Consider the following 21161-nt stretch of genomic DNA (forward strand, 5'->3'; position numbering starts at 1 on the left):
ACAAACTTCGCGGGAAAGCCGAACTTTGAAGTACAGAGAATAGCACTTGCCATCTAACTAAATCAAATGCCTTTTCAGCATCGAGCATCATAATTAACGCAGGATGGGAACTATGTGATAGATAGTCTATGGCCTGTACTAGAAAATTAGTATTTGTAGATAGTAACCTGCCTGGCAGAAATCCACACTGGTCCTCGTGTACCAGTACCGATGCCACCTGAGCCACGCAAACTGCTAGTATTTTTGTAAAAAGTTTGTAATTCTGATTTAACAAGCTAATTGGTCGGTATGAACCCAGATATTCCGGTGGTTTATCTTTTTTTTATAAAAATGACCACTATAGCTCTTGAAAACTCTGAGGGAACCTCCGCTCCTTGTAATATTGTGTTAAATAAATCCAGTAATATATCCACTATTTGATCTTGCAAGACTTTATAGATTTCTGCCGGAAGGCCATCTTCACCTGGGGTTTACCAATGGGAGCATCTCTTATTACTTTAATAACCTCTTGAAAAGTAATGGGGGATAGTAATAAGTTCTGTGCATGCGCATCGAGTCTTGGTAGAGTTACTGTGTCTAGATATTGTTTAATTTGCAAATTATTTGCTTGTGATGTCTCTGTATATAACGTGCAGTAATGTGATAAAACACTTTCTCGACTTCTTTAGAATGTGTAACCATTCTGCCCTGATCTTCATCAAAAATGGTTTTTATTAAGCTAGTACTGGCGCGCTTTTTAATTGACCAGGCCAGAAATCTACCAGCATGTTCACTCTCTTCGTATTGACGTTGATAGCTAGTATGTCTATTTAGAATGATCTTTGACAAGAAAAAAATCTCTTAAATTACCCTGGGCCCTTGCCAGCCCTTGCACCGTCTCCGGACTGAAGCATATTTGCTTTCTTTTTAAAGCCTGTTCTACCTCCTTTTGCAATGAAGTGCTTTTTTCCCTAGCTATTTTACCTAAATGAGCTTTAAAAGAGGTAGCCTCCCCGCGTATGAAAGCTTTAGTGGCCCCCCAGACATAAAAAATAGAAGTGGATCCCTTATTTACCCTCAAAAAGTCAGTTACTAACCCTTTAAGACTGGCTACCCAATCTACGCCTGTCCAAACGCCATGGTGAGCGACGAAACTGGTCGCCAAAGTCCTCGAAATCATCAAAATCGACCCAGGGAACAGAGTGATTTGAGGAAGAAGTTGCAAAAATTCCTGTTTGGTACCATTTTAACCTATATGACACTCAAATATAGTCGATTCCAGATGCCGTATTGAACCTTTTAGAATAACATGTATACTCTTTAACATCGAGATGCTCCGCACGCCACACGTCTACTAGAGCTAGCTCTTGCATCAATTTAGCAAGAAATTGCAAAGTTTTTGGTTTGTTTTGTACTTTGTTTTTACGTGTTGAATCCCACATAGTATCTGGTATAGCACTGAAGTCTCCGCCAATTACAAAATACCCTTGAAGAGGAGAAAGATACGTATACAAGGACTTAATTGGATTTATGTTGTCCTCTATGGGCCCATAATAACTTACAAAGTGAACCTCTTTGCCAGCCATTGTCATGGAGACTATTATCCATCTAGCCTGCGGATCTCGAACAACACTATTAATTTGCCCTACAAATTTCCTTGAAAACAAAATTGCCACCCCCGTACTGCAGCCCCCGCCGAAGCATAAAAAGAACTGGCTCCATATGGCGGAAGTCTAGGCGGCCTTATACAGTTTTTCACAAGAACATAGTTGTAATGAGAAATCACCCCGTCCTTCTTTTAAAGGTAATGCCTGATTTTCATGTAAACCAGACACTTTCTTTGCCAACCCTTTTCCCTAATCTGTCTTATTCAGTAGAAAGGGCCATTCATTCATTAGATGTGACAAAGATACTAAAATACTATTCAAATAAGACAAAAGAAATCAGGCAAAGTGAACACCTATTTGTAAACTGTTTTCCTATTAGTACTGGTCTCTGCAGTTCAAAGCACTCCATTTCCAGGTGGATTGTTTCTGATGGATACAACTACCTGTGGATTCCTCACCTACAGAATTTTCCCCTCGCGCCAGCTTGTGACAGAAATTTTCTTCTAGCTCTGCACGTCGACAATGACGTCACAATTGCCCGACTCCCACGCGACACCGTATGACGTCATCCAGGCAATAAGAAGTCCTCGTCGACATGCAGACGTCAGTTCCCTTTTTTCCGTGCCTTCGAGTAACGGCTTTTCTTCGAGGCTACCAGGGAGCTACAGTTTCACTTCGGTGTAACTATGTCGCAGCCGAGGAAGTCGGGTATTAAACCCTGTAAGCAGTGTGGAGGTTGCATGTCGGTCACGGACCCGCATGACAATTGCTTGTGGTGCCTTAGTTCCGACCACGAAGTTGAGGCGTGCGGTTCATGCCAACGCATGAATCCAAAGGCCCTGAAAGAACAGGAGGCTAAATTGTTTCTGGCCTGATCCAAGAAGAAGGAGAAGCATCATCGTAGAGAATCTTCTTCTAAATCCTCGAGGTCTCATCGGCGTCATCGGGACTCTCGGTGCCGGCATGGATCACAGCGCCGATCAAGCAGAGACCGCTCCACTGTCGGTGTATGAAGAGGATCCGCATCAGGAGCCGAGGGCTTCTCCGGAGCAGGAGATGCCTGGGCCGTCGTCGGCTTCACCTCAAGCACCGGCTCCTCAAGGTTATCGGGTTTCCCGGCGCCGTGCACGGATCCAGCAGCATTTCTTGATGCTATGTTTAATATCTTTGCCACCATGCCACCTGGAGGTGTGCATGCGGGCCGTCAGGTCCTTTGGCCTTTGACATGGGTGTTCCGGCTTCTTACAGGCCGATGCCCTTCATGCCCTTTCTTCCTTCGGGAAGTACCGCTTCGGCGCTGATGCCTTTGGTGTCGCCCAGAAGACCGGTGACGCCGACAACGTCCACCGTCCCGGCGCCGATGGACTCACCACGGATCCAGTCGACCTTAAAGATGCCTGTGGCGCCGAGGGATCCGGCGTCGGATGACTCTGAGGATTGATGCCGCCAGAGATCTTTGGCGTCGGCTGACACCTTATCAATGCTGGGGATCGAGTCCAGGCTCCGCTCCAGAAGGTTGGCTCTGGGGCTGCTGGAGGAGCAGGTATATGAGAAGCAGCACTTGGAGGAAGGAGAGATCATGGAGCCTTCAGGGGACCTGCAAGGTTTGGACACTGCAAGCGGCCTAGACACTTCCCCGGAATGGGATTTGGCTTCTTCGGGGGAATATACAGAGGAGGCTGACTCTTTTCATGCTGTGGTGCAGAAGGCAGCAGACTTTTTGGACCTTCCACTTCCAGCTGCGGATGTGAAGACCAACATCCTTACTGAGGTGGAGGAGCCCTTTCTTCCTTTCAATGAGGCTCTTATGGACCCGATTAGGGAAGTTTGGAAGAAGGTCCAGGTGATCCAGACTTTTTTTCCAAGCACCCGACTCCGGAGAGTTTGGTTGTGCAAGCGTTGTGTTCCTCCCGTTCTGCTCCTGGATCGTTTCCCGGAGTTCCAGCATACAGGAAGTTTAAGAGAATGGACCAGTCACCTAAAAAGGCCTTCTCGTCATGTAGCATGGCTTTGAAATCCACAAATGCTACTTGCATTTTAGGACGATACATTATGCCCTTATGGACGAGGCTAAGGGGCACCCGGGATTATCCCAGGAGGTACAGAACCTTTTGTCGTATGCTCAGGCGGCGGCGACGCAGGTGATTCAATCTGGGCTGGACACCTCGGACTCTGTGGCCAGGGCTATGGGCGCATCCATAGCGACAAGGCGGCATGCCTGGCTGCGATCGTCAGGGTTCTCTCCTGATGTTCAGACCACTCTGCTTGACCTGCCATTTGATGGAGACAGACTTTTTGGATCGAAAGCCGACTCTGCCTTGGAGCGGTTTAAGGAGAGTAGGGCCACAGCAAGATCCTTGGGACTGCAAGCAGCCACATCATCTTATTTGAAATCATTTAGAAGGTTTAGAGGATTTGGTCGTGGCACTTCCTTTCGTGGCAGGCTCCATGCGGCAGGACAGCAATCTTCAGGAGCTCTCCCTTATAGATCCTTCAGGGGCAGGAGTAGAGTACGCACTAGCGGGGCCGTCCAGCAGCACTCTGCCTTTTCCTCTTCCTCCGGAGGGATGCAGCAGGGAAAGCAGCCTTAGTTCTCCATCACTCCCTGTTCACACATCTCCTGTAGGAGGGAGACTAACTCACTTTCTTCGCATGTGGGAGTCAATAACATCAGATTCCTGGGTCACCAATATTGTGGGGAAAGGTTATGCTCTTCCCTTTTGGGAGTTTCCTCCTCCCATCCCTCCCCGCCCATCCTTCTGTTCGGACGACCATCTTCTGTTACTGCAACAGGAGGTGATATCCCTTTTGTCAAAGGGCGCAGTGGAGTTGGTCCCGGAGCACGAGAGGGGTCAGGGCTGCTATTCAAGATACTTCCTGATCCCCAAAAAGGATGGTCGGTTGAGGCCAGTCCTGGACCTGAGGATTTTGAATTGGTTCCTCAAGCAGGAAAAGTTCAAGATGCTGACCCTGTCACAGGTTCTTTTGGCATTGAACGAAGGGGATTGGATGGTGTCCGTCGACTTGCAGGATGCTTACTTCCATATTCCGATCCTCAAGTTGCACAGGAAGTATCTCCGGTTTGTGGTGGGGTCGCAACACCATCAGTTTGCGGTCCTTCCATTTGGTCTTACTTCGGCACCTCAAGTCTTCACGAAGGTGATGGCAGTGGTTGCAGTGGAGCTCAGAAGAAAGGGGATAGCAGTATTTCCTTATCTGGACGATTGGTTGATCAAAGCCAAGACTCCGGAGCTCTTGCGGCATCACCTGCAGTCGACAACTCAGTTGTTGTTTGATCTGGGCTTTTAAGTGAACGTGCCCACATCTCACCTAGAGGCCTCTCAACACCTCCTGTTCATAGGGGCAGTACTGGACACAACATTGAATCAGGCCTTTCCTCCGCCGCAGCGGATTCAGGACATTCAGGCGTTGATTCCAATGTTTCGAAATGGAGCGGTCGTTCCAGTCCTGAAGGTCCTTCATCTGCTCCGTCTGTTCGCTTCTTGCATTCTGCTGGTCACTCATGCACGCTGGCACATGAGGGCTCTTCAGTGGTGCGTCCGCAGGCAGTGGTTTCAACACAAAGGAGATCTCGAGGACTCAATGAGGATCTCCAGAGACGCTGCAGCGGATCTTCAATAGTGGACTGCGGTCGGCAACCTGTCGCAAGGAAGGTCGTTCTCGCTACCTCTGCCAGTGGCCACAGTTGTAACGGATGCTTCCACTCTAGGGTGGGGAGCTCATCTGGGGGACCTGGAGATCAAAGGTTGTTGGTCTCCAGGAGAACAGAGGTTTCACATCAATCTGTTGGAACTGCGGGCGATACGTTTGGCTCTCAAGGCCTTCCTCCCTTCCCTTCGTGGTCAGTCGGTTCAGGTCCTGACGGACAATACTACTGCGATGTGGTACATAAACAAGCGGGAGGAGTGGGGTTGTATCTTCTCTGCAGAGAAGCTCTTCGGCTCTGGTCCTGGGTTCAGGACCACCCAATTTGCTTGGTAGCAAATCTTTTGGCCGGAGTTCTGAACGTGCGTGCGGACAGTCTGTCGGCTCATCTCAACCGTTCACGAGTGGTGTCTTCATCCTATCTGGCCCATTACATCTTCCACAGGTGGGGATATCCACCGATAGATCTGTTTGCCACTCGGGAGAACGCGCACTGCCCATTGTTTTGCAGCCTCCAGTATCCGGTGCAAGGAGCTTTGGGGGACGCGTTTCAGATGTCCTGGAAGGGTCAGTTGCTTTACGCGTTTCCTCCCATACCCTTGATTCCTCGGGTTTTGAGGAAGATCCGCCAAGACCGGGCACAAGTGATCTTAATAGCCCCGGATTGGCCAAGAACGGTATGGTACTCGGATCTTCTCCAACTCTCTCTGTGTCCTCCGCTCCGTCTCTCGTACAGGGCAGACCTCCTCTTGCAGTCACAGGGGCAGGTTCTACACCCTCACCTCCAGAGCCTGCACCTTCATGCCTGGAGATTGAACAGGGCAATCTGAGTTCCTTTTCCCTCCCGCCGGAGGTGGTGGAAGATATTTTATCAGCCAGGCGACACTCCACCAAATCGATCTATGTAAGCAGGTGGGCCAGATTTGTCAGTTGGTGTGGAGAGAACCAAATTGATCCCTTGAAGGCCCATTTGTCTGATGTGTTGTTATTTGCTTTATCCTTGGCACAGAAGGGTAGTGCAGTTGCCACAGTTAAGGGTTATTTATCAGCGCTGTCGGCTTTTCTGTGCCTTCCAGACCAACCCGCCTTGTTTAAGTCACCTATTGTATTGAGGTTCATTAAGGGTCTCACTAGTAAGTTTCCGCCCACTCCGTTTGTTATGCCACAGTGGGATCTTAACTTAGTATTGACCTTTCTTATGGGATCGCCATTTGAGCCAATGCACTCTTGTTCATTGAGACTTTTAGTTTTGAAGACTGTTTTTCTAGTGGCCATAACATTGGCTAGAAGAGTGAGTGAGCTTCAGGCTCTTAGTGTAGAGCCCCCATATATTTCCTTTTACAGGGACAAGTGGTGTTAAGGACCAAGGCGGCTTTCCTCCCGAAGGTTGTTACAACCTTTCATTTGGGACAGTCCATTACTCTCTCTTCCTTCTATCCTCCACCTCATCCATCCAAGGCGGAAGATAGGCTTCACCGGTTGGATCCACGAAGAGCATTGAGCTTCTTCGTCGACAGGACGAGGGAGTTCAGGCAAGAGGATCAGCTCTTCGTTGGTTACATGGGGAAGAGGAGAGGCAGAGCTGTCCACAAGAGAACGCTGTCAAGGTGGGTCATTCTTTGCATCAAGCTATGTTATTCTTTAGCAAAGAAAGAACCTCCTGTAGGGCTTCGAGCCCATTCCACCAGGGCTAAGGCTGCTTCGTCGGCCTTGGCTAGGGGTGTTCCTGTGGTTGACATCTGCAAAGCGGCAACTTGGGCATCCCTCCATACGTTTGTCAAACATTATTCTTTGGACTCTAAGGTTATGAGGGATGGACATTTTGCACGCTCAGTGCTGCAGGATTTCTTGGTTTGACCATTCAGGCACCCACCTCCGGAGGTGGTACTGCTTTGGGACTCTATTCTTTAGGTGAGGAATCCAAAGGTAGTTGTATCCATCATAAGAACAAGTTACTTACCTTCGGTAACGCCTTTTCTGGTGGATACACTAGCTACATGTGGATTCCTCACGGTCCCACCCGCCTCCCCATTGCCTGACTGGTCTTACCACGAATTCCTTGGGTGAGCACCTGTATATTGAATATATGTATATGATGATGCGGTTTATATATTTCTTTATATATATATATATATATATATATATATATATATATGGAAACGTGTGGATATGTATATATATTTATATGCATAATTTGTGTTGTTGTTTCTGCTAGTTTCGTTTTATATTATTGGAATAAAAGTTAGTATATAAGTTTGATTGATGTACTTATATCAATTCTGTAATGTCAATGTTCACCTGTTCGCCTCAAAGGCACGTAAAAAATGGTGATAACTGACGTCTGCACGTCGACGAGGACTTCTTATTGCCTGGATGACGTCATACGGCATCACGTGGGAGTCGGGCAATTGTGACGTCACCGTCGACGTGCAGAGCTAGAAGAAAATGTCAGTCGAAAGCTGGCACGAGGGGAAAATTCTTTAGGTGAGGAATCCACAGGTAGCTAGTGTATCCACCAGAAAAGGTGTTACCAAAGGTAAGTAACTTGTTCTTCTTGCATCATATTCTGATACCAATTAGAAAATAAATTCCTTTCTGATGGATACAACTACCTGTGGATTCCTCACTGAATTCTCCCCTTGCGCCAGCTTTCGACGGAAATCTTCTTCCTAGTTTCCGCACGTCGACGAGGACATCATAATTGCCCACGCGATGCCGTCTGACGTCATACAGGCAATAAGAGGTCCTCGCCGACGTCAGTTCCCTTTTTTCCGTGCCATTCTAACGACGGTTATTCTTCGAGGGAGCTACTGTTGCTACTCTGCGTAGTTACAGTTACTGTTACTATTTCTTTCTTCGAGAGAGAAAGCATGTCTCAAAGAAAGTCGGGTTTTAAGCCCTGCAATGAGTGCGGAGGTAAAATGTCGGTGACGGACACGCATACAGACTGTTTGTGGTGTCTCAGCTCCGACCACGACTCTTGTCAACGGATGAATCCGAAGGCGTTAAAAGAGCAGGAGGTGAAGCTCTTTTTGGCGAAGTCCAAGAAAAAAGAAGAGCGGCATCGGCGCAAGTCATCTTCTCCGAAGTCCCATCGGCGTCATTGTGACTCCCGGCGTCATCGTGAATCTCGGCGCCGGTCGAGTAGGGAGAGATCGCATTCGAGGTCGCCTTCAGCTCGATGCCGTAAAACATGGGAAGTTAGCCCTACCGTCTCTCCGCAGACGCCTCTTCAATCACCGGCTTCACCAGCTTCGCTGACGTCGCCTTTGAATCCACCATCTGTGTTTGAGGTTCCTCAGCGTCAAGAGTTCTCACCAGCTTCTCAGACGCTGGGGCCAGCGCCGATGTCACCTCGAGCCCAGGCTCCACAGTATCCGGCTTTCCCGGCTCCTGGAGCCGACAGTTCCGCATTTTTAAATGCAATGTTTGCTATCTTTCAACAGATGGCTCCAGGTGGTGGACCGGCTGGCCCTTTGGCCTTCAAAGGTGCTCCGGCTCCGTTACGACCGGCACCCTTCATGCCCTTCCTTCCTATGGGAGGTGTTGGTTCGGCGCCGGTTCCTATGGCGTCAACCTCACAACCGGTGACGCCGAGTAGATCCACGGGTCCGGCGCCAGAGCGTTCTCCTGTCCATCCTTTGCCTCATACGGCGCCAAAGAAGTCCGCGGCGCCGATGGATCCGGCGTCAGATGGATGCGAGGATCAGCGTCAAGCTTCTACGTCGGCTGAAGCCATGTTGACGCCTAGAATAGAAGCCAGGTTGCATTCAAGAAGGCTTGCTCTTCGCCTTCTTGAGGAGCAGGAGTATCCGAAGCAGGCATTGGAGGAAGGAGAGATTGAGGAACCTCTGGGGGACCTCCAGGGGTTAGATACAGCTAGTGGTTTGGACACCTCTCCAGAATGGGACTTAACATCTCCTGGAGAGTATACAGAGGAGGCTGCTTCATTCCACTCTGTGATAAAGAAAGCAGCTGATTTTTTGGACCTTCCATTGCCGGTGTCTGAGCCTAAGCCCAATATTTTAACAGAGGTTTTACATCCTGCTTCGACGGTTGCAAAGCCACTTCTGCCTTTCAATGAGGCTCTGTTAGATCCAATTCTAGAAATCTGGAAGAAGCCGGTGTCATCTTCGGCAGTTAATAGATCGGTAGCTCACAGATATCGAGTGGCTCCTGAGGACCCAGGCGTTTTTGTCCAGACACCCGACCCCTGAGAGCCTGGTGGTTCAGGCTTCATGTTCATCCCGGTCTGCCCCAGGTTCTTTTCTGGGTGTGCCTTCAGACAGAGACTCAAAGAAGATGGATCATTCTTCCAAGAAGGCTTTTTCTTCATGCGGCATGGCTTTAAAATCTACTAATGCTACATGTATTTTGGGGAGATACATCTACGCCCTGATGGATGAGATAGTCGTCCCATGCTGAGGTGCCTCAGGAGGTGTTGGGTCTGGTCTCCGATGCTCAAGCTGTGGCAACCCAAGTGATCCAGTCTGGGCTGGATACGACTGACTCTGTGGCCAGAGCTATGGGCATTGCTGTTGCTACGAGAAGGCAGGCCTGGCTTCGTTCCTCTGGTTTCTCGTCGGATGTCCAGTCAGCCCTGCTGGATCTTCCCTTCGATGGGGATAAACTTTTTGGCTCCAAGAGCGGCTCTGCTCTAGAGAGATTTAAGGAGAGTAGGGCCACGGCGAAGTCTTTAGGCTTGCAGGCCTCCTCTTCTGTTTCGTCCAGACTCTTTAGAAGATTTAGGGGGTTTGGTCGTGGTTTATCCTCCTCCTTTCGAGGCAGATTTCAACCACAACCCGCCCCTGCTCTCTCCTACAGATCGTACAGGGGGAGGGGTAGGGTCCGAACCAGGGGAACTTCCCAGCAGCACTCTGCCTCTTCCTATTCCTCTGGAGGGGTGCAGCATGGGAAGCAGCCTTTGTCTTCCACCAATTTCTTCTCATTCCACTCCTGTAGGGGGGAGGTTATTGAACTTTCTCCGCAAGTGGGAGGATATAACATCAGACTCCTGGGTCACCAGCATTGTGGGGAAAGGCTATGCCCTTCCCTTTCGGGAGTTTCCTCCCCCCATCCCGCCCGCCCTTCCTACTGTTCAGAAGAGTATCTCCTGTTACTAGAACAGGAGGTTCAAGTCCTCCTTTCCAAGGGTGAGGTGGAGTTGGTTCCGGAGCAGGAGAGGGGTCGGGGTTGTTGCTCAAGATACTTCCTGATCCCCAAGAAGGATGGTCGTTTGAGGCCAATCCTGGACCTGAGGATCTTGAATTGGTTCCTCAAACAGGAAAAGTTCAAGATGCTGACCCTAGCTCAGGTGCTTTTGGCGTTGAACGAAGGAGATTGGATGGTGTCTGTCGACTTGCAGGATGCTTACTTTCATATCCCAATACTCAAGTCGCACAGGAAGTATCTCCGGTTTGTGGTGGGATCGCTGCACTATCAGTTTGCAGTCCTCCCGTTTGGTCTTCCTTCAGCACCTCGAGTCTTCACAAAGCAGCAACAGTGGCTCTAATAAGGAATATACCTTTTTCAGAAATATGTAAAGCTGCTACATGGAGATCATTACATACCTTTACCAGACACTATTGTTTGTGCTCAGATTCAAGAGCTGATGCCCAAGTGGGTTTAGCCTCTTTGAGAAATATTATTGGGTAAATGTGGGAACAGTTCTACTTTTCACTTCTTGTCCATTATTCTTTTTGTGCAGTAAGCTTGCTACTCTATTCAGGGCTTATGACTATTGATGAGGATCTCCTGGAATAAAAGATTCTTACTTGTAATCCCAGTTTTGTTCAAGGGAATGCTTGTCAAATTTATAAGCAACCCTCCCACCTCCCCAGACAAGAGTTGAAAGCAGGCATTTCTATTCTGTGTCCTTGATCTTTTTCTCCATAAAAATGAACTGACCTAATGACACCTCAAATGCATGAAGAGTCACTGGAGAAAGGTTGAAGACCTGAAAGTGCTCTCAGATCCCACACTTGGGTGTCGGGTGGAACAGTTCAGTGCTGACTGTGATGACGATTCTACGGGAAAAGAACTAAGATTACAGGCATTAAACTTTTAAGACTTTATTTAAGTGGATCACAGAAAGGAGGAGCTCACGCTCTATTCAAGGGAGAGTTGGATATTGGGGGCTCTCTGCAGAGATGGCAACTTCAGCCTATTCTAGACCCACATGCTATGACTTCTTCCTTTCCTCTGTCAGTTTTCCATGTCTTGTTTAGGTCCTCCAAGTGCTACGTTCCAGAATACTCTTTCAGCTGGAAAAAGGGCAGTACACAGCGTCTACCATTGAAGGAACAACTGTTCTTTCAGTTGAAGTATGTCAGCCTTTCAATCTCATGTACTTCTCACATTTTGTTTTTCTGCTGTCTCATAGTTCTTCACTTTCAGCAACATGTCACACATTTATTTGCTATCACTCTAAAAATGAGAAGAAGGTAATTTTCCTTCCGGATGAGATTGCTCACATGCCAGTTCCCAAAGAGAAGTGGAAAGAGTTCATATCGATTATCTGCCCACAATAAAATTTGGATCTCTTGGGGGGGGTGGGTTGGGGGGGATCAGGAGGGTTAGGTGTTGATTCTATATTTTATATTGACATAATCTTAGGGCATGTCCAAAAAAGTGGTCTTTTGTACCTACAAGACTACATCCTCTCCAGCACAGACCACCCATTCTAATGAAAACACGACCCCAACCCTGAAGCTAACTCCATTACTTACCTCTTAATGTTTTGTATACTAACCTGTAGTCCATAATTCTAACCTCATCATTTAGACATCTTTAGTCGTGTCACTTACCCTAACATAATGCCTACCTGAATCAATCATCCTAGTCTTAACCATAACAGTCTACAGTACCCTATTCCAAACCCTATCTCTTTCCCTGTAACTCCTCCAGACCCATCATCTTATAACTTATGCTAATCCTAACTATATACAGCCTCCAACCTATGCCTATCTCTTTCTCTTAACTTAATCTTAACGCACTTCTTTCCCTTATTATGAACTCTTACTGTTATCCTTACTTTAAAACTAATTTTATAATGTTGACTTTTTCATATATTTTTTTCAGTCCTCCTGCCTTTTTAACTTTTGTTTTTTCTAGGTTTTATTTTCTAAATTTTGATACAGATAACTGCAACTAAATGTCAAGATCTTTCAGTCATCCTAACCCGAATGCTCTCTCCAGCACTTTTCTTACCAGAATCCATGTCCTTACCCTACAGTGGACCTTTTTTTACAACCTAAGCAGGCTTGTAAAAGAGGTTTAGATGAGCGGACCCTGAGGCTCATCCCCATTTTCCACCAAATAAGAGCTGCAGGCTAAGACTTGAATGAGCTCGGACCTTTAGGTTCTCATGTAGGGGTACTCTCCCTCTCTTCCTCTCTCTCCGTCTCTCTCTCTTTCTCTCTGTCTAGGAGTGTAGAGTAGCAGTGGAAACGCACACACCAGAGGAACAGATAGTCTGGATATAATGATAAGCACAAACAGTTATAAGTATGAAAATAAGGGTACATCTATATCAATACTGAGCAAGCCCATTCCCTATATGGCTCACCTGGTACTGTGTTAGGTAGCACTGGTACTGAACCCAGAAAATATCTAGAGATCTTCCCAGCTTGTGTACATCAAGTGATCCTGTGGGTCAGAGCAAGTTCATGTGTAAGGTCTAACACTGACAGGGGAGCCTTTCTCTTATGTGATGCAAATAAGTGAAAAGAAACAAAAAGGAAAGGCAGGCAAAACATAAAGGTGTAGGGAACGCAAATACGATGAGTGAAATGAGCATATGGGGCCAATACATTCAAATAGTTGTGAGTCAACTTACTCCTGCTATGCCGCTTCTTAAAAGGTGCTGGATGCAGTCCTTCTGTTGTTCCGATTGGTCTTTCTTCTGTGACCAGCCTTAAAAGACCCCCCTCTGTATTTCAGCCCCAGCCACCCCTGTGTGCATTTCTATAGTCGCTAGGTCTCTGATCTTTATCCTTTCTTGAGTATCCATCTTGTTCTTGTTTCTTGTTTGTTTTTATTTTTCATGCTACCTCCTGACGTTTGTTGAGTCATGACAGACCCTTCACCTTATCTATTTTAAATGTATTTTACATTTACATTTTCTGCATTTTAACATTTGCCTTTCTAACTTTAGTTTTTTCTAATTTTTATTTTCAGAAATTTGGTATTCTCACTTTTGTTATTAAACGTTTTAGACATAATACCAATTTATTGTTATTTTAAACTCTTAGGACTCAGCAGTGTGATCAAATAAAATGACCTAATTTTATTGTGGGAAATTATGCATTTCTAAGGATAGAAGGGGGTGCTGAGAAAATGTTGCTAAAAAAGGATTCTACTGGAAGATATCAAACTTGAGTTGTGCCTACAGGAGTGCATTTTCTCTAATTTTCACTATTCAGCAGCTTTTGGCAACGCTTAGGGGAGTTTCAACAGTATCTTACAAAACAATTTTAAACAGTTAATGTTTGACTAATACTCAGTATGTTTTAAAATATACATTTACACACATCTATCAACTTTAGAATCAATCACTGAGCTTGCTGACATGGATGAAGCAAATGAACTGATGCCCAAAAAATTGGAGTATGGCATTCTTAATGGACACCCTTTGCTGATGCTGCAGCATGTTTTCTCACAGGTTGGTGACGTTTTACATAACAAATATATATTGGCATTGGGATCACACATTTAACACTGCGCTTTCCATTCATAGCAAAGCAATATGCATGCATTTTCAAAAGTTATTCATTATTATTTCTGTTATAGCAATACAATGATATAGAGTAGCTTGATCAACATTTCCGATAATAATTGTAAGACAATTGAAACACTTTTATGGTTTAAGGATTCTCTCTAAAAGTGTTACCCCTTTCTATTGTTGAGTGTCTTAAGGTCAGCCAGTGTTTTTTTATGCCTCTCTTTAGCTACTTCGAGTTCATTCTCAAGGCATGGCTTATATTAAGCTTCTCCATTTGGTCGTTGCAACCATGGTGATGTCTGCCCTTAACTACAGATTTGAACTTGCCCCAGTGTTTTTTACAGGCAGGGTCCTCTTATTTGTTATTGTTTAGGAAGTTGTTTATGGCTTTAGACGGTTTTGCCCTATTGGCCGTGTCTTATAAAAGATAATTACCAAGTCTTAGGTTCCTGACCCTACATGAATGTGTAAAGGTGTTTAGTGTAACCCAAATAGGTGCGTGGTTGGAGACAATTATTGTTCCTATGCCCATTTCAACCTCAGCTCTTGTTCGACTGGCTATAACGATCATATCCGTTCTGGAGGATGTCCAGTGTACTTCTGGGAAAAAATGTATTGGCCCTCTCCTCCAGTGGGTTGCTCTCCATGCATCTATAAACCCAACTCCTGTATGTGTTCCTGGACTTCCTTTAAAATATTCCCATTTGCTGTCCATTTGGGGGCTGACCTATCTAAATTACTCTCCATTTCTGTATTAATATATCTCATTATCATGAGCATCCCTTCTGGGCAGCCGCTTTTTTTAAGACTCTTTTTAAAAATCTGTCTTGACCTACTTTAGAAGCATGGACAGCTGTATTGTAATCATCTCCCCTCTCAACTTGTCCTTCACCATAGCGTATTGACAAGTGCTGTCTACCAGTGTTTCAAACACTAGCATGTCAGATGGTTTTGACAATAAAATGGTCACTTCTACCGGTTTAGTGGGCACATTTCAGTGGTATTGACTAGTGTGTATGTGAGTTCAGAATCACTGTGTTTTTCTCCTTTCTAGGTATTTCTCCTGAGGGGACGTTATTTATGCTTTATAAGTGGCCAGAAAGATTCTCTCTTTCATTTGGAAGGTGAACTAAACGCCTTCACCTTTAAAGGCAGTACTTTGCGTGGCTCTTTGATGTTGATGTGATTTGTGCAAGTTACTCTCATATTTCACTTTATGCCTGTGTTGTAGAGTTTCCAGCCCTCCCCGATATCCCCTTCTCCCCTCCCTCTCTTGACTCAAAAGAAAACATTCCAACTTGCTCAATATGCAAATACAGGATTTTACCAACAACCCTCAACAGGTCCAATCGCCATGGTAGTTCGATAAGAACAGTATTCTTGACCAGGAAATTTGCTATAGTTTGTATTATATATGCATCTTCTCTTTTATCTCATGACTGTGGGCCTTGTATAGTAGTATGGAAGGTTTCTTCCTCCATCTGACACCTTAGTTCATATCCGTACTTTCCCTACTTCCATAATGAGGTTCATTATTATGCATTACATCCTTCTTTTGTTCCTGCAAGAGTATCTCACTGTTCCGTTCAGATGAAGTTTTCTCCTTTCTACTTCAGCACATGTCCAGCTACTGCATGAACACAGTCCAGGATGTAGGAGCCTTCTACCATCTCTCCTGTCTTTTGAATTCTAATATTGTCTCTTCTCTCTCTATTTTCTAGGCCTTCACATGGCTATCTGTATATTTCTTTCAGAGGTCTTTTCTCTTTGTGACTCTTCTTCCCCCCCCCGCTTGACTTCGGACGGCTCCTGTCCTCCACCAGGTGTGGTCCAGGACCTCATTAAGCCAGGGGCAGTTGTAGTTGTTTAATTGTCTAGTCCCAATCGATGCTGCTGGGTTCCATGCGTATATCGGGCCACCTAATCGTGTATTTGGGCCTGTCAGTTATGGGTCACTGAACCAGGTGGTCCCAGGTCTTGTCCCAGTTTTCAGTGGGGCACACTTTGGAATGGGGCTCTAATTGCTGCACATCCAGTAGAGGGGCTGGAGATGATCCAGGCCACGTGTGTCTTTTCCACCCCCAGCCACACTCGCCTTGCGTCTTAGTTACCTCTTAGCCACACTTCTGCTATTGTACTGTGATTGGTGCCATCTTTGTTCTGCCTCATGGTCTCCTCCATCTTGTTCTGCTTATTTCTAGATGGCATGTAGGATCCAATCTTACTCCTTTCAAGTCTTCCCAAAAGAGATGTCTGCTTATGTGAGCCCTTTAATTAGGTGTAGATGCCTTTTTATCTAGTTTGCTGGACTAGTGGTGGCAGAACTCACAGCCTCACATCCGCCATGTTGGCCTATAAACCTCAACGTCCACTTTCAAGACAGGAAGCCATTTGTGTTTCTTTTTATTTGGAAAATAGTCCTTGAAATGATTCTCATTCAACCAGCAAGATGTCAGTTCGTAGCTCAATGGTAATCGCTTGAACTGCCTCTATATATTCTGTGATTTGTATCGCCAAGCTCACATAAAAACACAATATATATACAGGGAGTGCAGAATTATTAGGCAAATGAGTATTTTGACCACATCATCCTCTTTATGCATGTTGTCTTACTCCAAGCTGTATAGGCTCGAAAGCCTACTACCAATTAAGCATATTAGGTGATGTGCATCTCTGTAATGAGAAGGGGTGTGGTCTAATGACATCAACACCCTATATCAGGTGTGCATAATTATTAGGCAACTTCCTTTCCTTTGGCAAAATGGGTCAAAAGAAGGACTTGACAGGCTCAGAAAAGTCAAAAATAGTGAGATATCTTGCAGAGGGATGCAGCACTCTTAAAATTGCAAAGCTTCTGAAGCGTGATCATCGAACAATCAAGCGTTTCATTCAAAATAGTCAACAGGGTCGCAAGAAGCGTGTGGAAAAACCAAGGCGCAAAATAACTGCCCATGAACTGAGAAAAGTCAAGCGTGCAGCTGCCACGATGCCACTTGCCACCAGTTTGGCCATATTTCAGAGCTGCAACATCACTGGAGTGCCCAAAAGCACAAGGTGTGCAATACTCAGAGACATGGCCAAGGTAAGAAAGGCTGAAAGACGACCACCACTGAACAAGACACACAAGCTGAAACGTCGAGACTGGGCCAAGAAATATCTCAAGACTGATTTTCTAAGGTTTTATGGACTGATGAAATGAGAGTGAGTCTTGATGGGCCAGATGGATGGGCCCGTGGCTGGATTGGTAAAGGGCAGAGAGCTCCAGTCCGACTCAGACGCCAGCAAGGTGGAGGTGGAGTACTGGTTTGGGCTGGTATCATCAAAGATGAGCTTGTGGGGCCTTTTCGGGTTGAGGATGGAGTCAAGCTCAACTCCCAGTCCTACTGCCAGTTCCTGGTAGACACCTTCTTCAAGCAGTGGTACAGGAAGAAGTCTGGATCCTTCAAGAAAAACATGATTTTCATGCAGGACAATGCTCCATCACACACGTCCAAGTACTCCACAGCGTGGCTGGCAAGAAAGGGTATAAAAGAAGGAAATCTAATGACATGGCCTCCTTGTTCACCTGATCTGAACCCCATTGAGAACCTGTGGTCCATCATCAAATGTGAGATTTACAAGGAGGGAAAACAGTACACTTCTCTGAACAGTGTCTGGGAGGCTGTGGTTGCTGCTGCACGCAATGTTGATGGTGAACAGATCAAAACACTGACAGAATCCATGGATGGAAGGCTTTTGAGTGTCCTTGCAAAGAAAGGTGGCTATATTGGTCACTGATTTGTTTTTGTTTTGTTTTTGAATGTCAGAAATGTATATTTGTGAATGTTGAGATGTTATATTGGTTTCACTGGTAATAATAAATAATTGAAATGGGTATATATTTGTTTTTTGTTAAGTTGCCTAATAATTATGCACAGTAATAGTCACCTGCACACACAGATATCCCCCTAACATAGCTAAAACTAAAAACAAACTAAAAACTACTTCCAAAAATATTCAGCTTTGATATTAATGAGTTTTTTGGGTTCATTGAGAACATGGTTGTTGTTCAATAATAAAATTAATCCTCAAAAATACAACTTGCCTAATAATTCTGCACTCCCTGTATATATATATATATATATATATATATATATATATATATATATATATATATATATTTTGCAATACCCATCCATTAATACATTTGCTTTATGTTTGATGTTGGATTTCTTACTATAGCTTGTGTTGTCCTGTGCACAAAAATCTAACAGAGGTAATAGCCTATTCCTCAGCACCCTGTCATATCATCTTCCTGCACTTCAAGTCCCTCACCAAACAGAAACATTGTTAATACTCACATGATAAAGTTTCTTTGTGGTGTGATGTTAATGCCAACAATCACCATGCGGCAACAGACAGTTAATAGTTTCTTGCTTGGCAAATCTTCCCAACAGTACAAAAATTACTTAAGAACAGTGGGTTTCTGCAGGCTAAGATGCCAAACCCAGAAACTATATTGAGAATTGGTGTTAGTTTTTTCCCCACTTTATATAAACACATCCTTTTCTTTCAACACTAGTCTTGTTCAATCAGCCTCATTAAAGATGACATCCTCTCACAAGAAAGCACAAGTTCTTCCTTATCAGTTTTTAGTTCTATCAAGTTCCTACAATTCCATTTGTGGTTACCTAAAGCATCATGGTAATTATTTATTTTAATTGTAATTATAAGGAGTGACTAATCCAGAAATTATTCCTAATGTCCCACCTGGCAGCTTACACCCTTTCCTCTGATTCCTGACATCTTGGTTTTGAAACAGGCTTTGGTGCAAAGAAATCATGTCTCCTTCTTCCTCACGTCTGCAAATTAGAGTGCTGAGCCCCTGACAGCAGCAGAGGCAAAAGTGAATTCCCAATGTCACCTAGTTGGGACTGTTCATGGTCTTGTGACCACAATTTAATCAGCCCAGCCCACCACCTGCCAGTGCCATGCTGATGCTCACAGCACTCTGTGACAGTTCAGTATTAGCTGTGGCTCTGCTTCTATGAGCTGTTTCAACAGAGGAAGTGTGAATAGGCCACCACCTTCAGTGCTGATTCGCTGAAGATTCCAAGGGTCTTTGACCCTGCACAGTTTCCTGTTGCAGCAAGCTGTTATGTTATGCATATTTGTATAGCACCCTATCACCCTGGAGGGTATCCTGTCGTTTTTGTAGGTTTGTTGAACTGGCCTTTATGGGCTTACTTTAAGATCCAGGTCTTCAGCTTTTTGTAGAATTCAAGAAGAGAGGAGGACTATCTAATGTGGTGTGGGACGGTGTCCACTCCTTAGGGGATATGTATGAGAATGTTCTACTTCCTTACCTGCTTTGGTGTATTCGTGGGACATGTTTTAGGGAGAATCCAACTGAGTAGAGGTCCCTATGGGGTTGGTGGAAATGTACGTGGCTGTTCAGGTCGACTCGGCCTGTGTTGTGTAGTGCTTTGTATGTGTGGGTGAGAACCTAGAACTGTGCACGCTTGAGTATCGGGAGCCATTTGAGTTCCCTCAGGTGTGATGTGTCTTAGAAGATCGGCATGGAAGGTTGAGGACATGTCTGGCAGATGTGTTTTGGATGGTCTGTAGTCTTTTTGAAGTGAGTTGCTTGATAATTCCTGCAAAGAGGACATTCCTGTAGTCCCGTATCTGCTGGCCATGAGGGATTGGGTGATGGTCTACCTGACGTTTTTGTTAGCCATTTGGAGATCTTTTTCAACATCCTCTGGTGTGGAAGCAGGCTGTGGCAAGGGTGTTGACCTGGACAGACATGTCCAGGTTGCTGTTGATGATGCTTCCAAGATTTCTTGCTTGTGGGCTGGGTGGGTCTGAGGTCTGTAGACCACCAGGCAAAGTCCCATGGTGAGGCATCCTTTCTGAAGATCTCTTGACAATGTTCAGCTTGAGCCAGTTGGACTTCATCCAGGTGGCTGCTTTGCTCATGTAGGTGTCGAAAGTCTCCCTTGTGCTGGGTCCAAGAGGGATAGTATGAGTTATGTGCTATTGATGTAGGTAAGTATGTTGATATCCTATGCTTAGATTACATGTGTGAGCGGAGTCATTTAGATGTTGGAGTGGGCCCGGCTGAACAAGGAGCCCTGCTGGATTCTATAAATGAGTTTTTGGGCTTCTGCAATGTAGACTGTTTGGGTTCTTCAGCTGAGCAATGTGCAAATGCCTTGGAGAGTGAGTCCTTGGATTCCAGTATTGTGTATGTATCTGATCAGATTGGGATGGGAAATCGCATTGAAGCCCGCATAGGGTCTGAGTAAGAGGAGGGCCACAGTTTGTGCTCCATTAAGTATTATTGAGATGTCATCTGTTGCTGTGATGAGGGCTATCTCCTGTCTGTGGTTTGGTCTGCAACCTGATTGCGTTGCATCAAGGAGCTGGTGATTGGTGACTTGGTTTGCAAGGCATTTGTTGATGGCTTTTTCTAGAACTGGCTTGGTCTGGCACAAGGGAGATTAGTTTTTAGTTTGCAAGCTTGGCTGGGTGTGCAGAGGACTTCTTCAGGAAAGCATTGATGCCTGTCCGCTTCCAAGATTCTGGGAAGGTGGCTGTGTCGATGAAGGTGGTGAGGATGAATGTGAGTGCTTTGTTGTTTGGGGTGGAACTTCTGTGGAAGGCATGTTGGGGGCACAGGTTTGATAGGGCCCCAGAGTGGATGTCCTTCGATTGTTGCAGTGATAGTATTCCAAGTTGTTAGAGTGTTTCCTTTTGTCCAATATTGATAGACTTCCATGGGTCTTAAGCTCCAGTGGTGTGTCAAAATTGGTGCATATGGCTGTCATTTTGCCGCTGAAAAAGTCAGAGTGGTCTTTGCACAATTCTTGAGTTGTGTAATGTTGATGGAGGATGCTGCTGGTGTGGTGAAGTTCTTAATGATCGAGAAACTGTCTTTGCTGTTGTTGGAGCTGGGGTTGATGCATTCAGCTTGTGTCTTCCTCTTGGTTTCCTGGATTTCCTGGAGGTAGCGCCTCAGGACGGATTTGATTGCATCCTTGGACGATTCTTCCAGCCTTGCTTTCCACCTTAGTTCCAGTTGCTTGCAGTGGCATTTGGTTGTTTTGAGTTCTACTATATACTAGTTGGCATGCATTTGTTCTCATGCTTGTTGGCTCTGTTTCTTTGGGGCTACGGTATTGGCATAGGTGGCGATCCAGTCA

At 45.5% G+C, this 21161-nt stretch overlaps 1 protein-coding gene across 1 annotated transcript in view; it reads left to right on the plus strand.

Annotated features, from left to right (window-relative positions):
• DNAH10 (dynein axonemal heavy chain 10) overlaps nucleotides 1-21161 on the plus strand; it is a 1282131-nt gene that overhangs the window by 106731 nt on the left and 1154239 nt on the right. Inside the window, exon 5 of the mRNA XM_069215014.1 lies at nucleotides 13799-13914. Coding sequence (XP_069071115.1) covers nucleotides 13799-13914 — 116 coding nt within the window. The remainder of the gene's footprint in view (nucleotides 1-13798; nucleotides 13915-21161) is intronic.

The sequence above is a fragment of the Pleurodeles waltl genome, chromosome 11, assembly GCF_031143425.1.
Source record: "Pleurodeles waltl isolate 20211129_DDA chromosome 11, aPleWal1.hap1.20221129, whole genome shotgun sequence".
In the NCBI taxonomy this organism is placed as follows: domain Eukaryota; kingdom Metazoa; phylum Chordata; class Amphibia; order Caudata; family Salamandridae; genus Pleurodeles; species Pleurodeles waltl.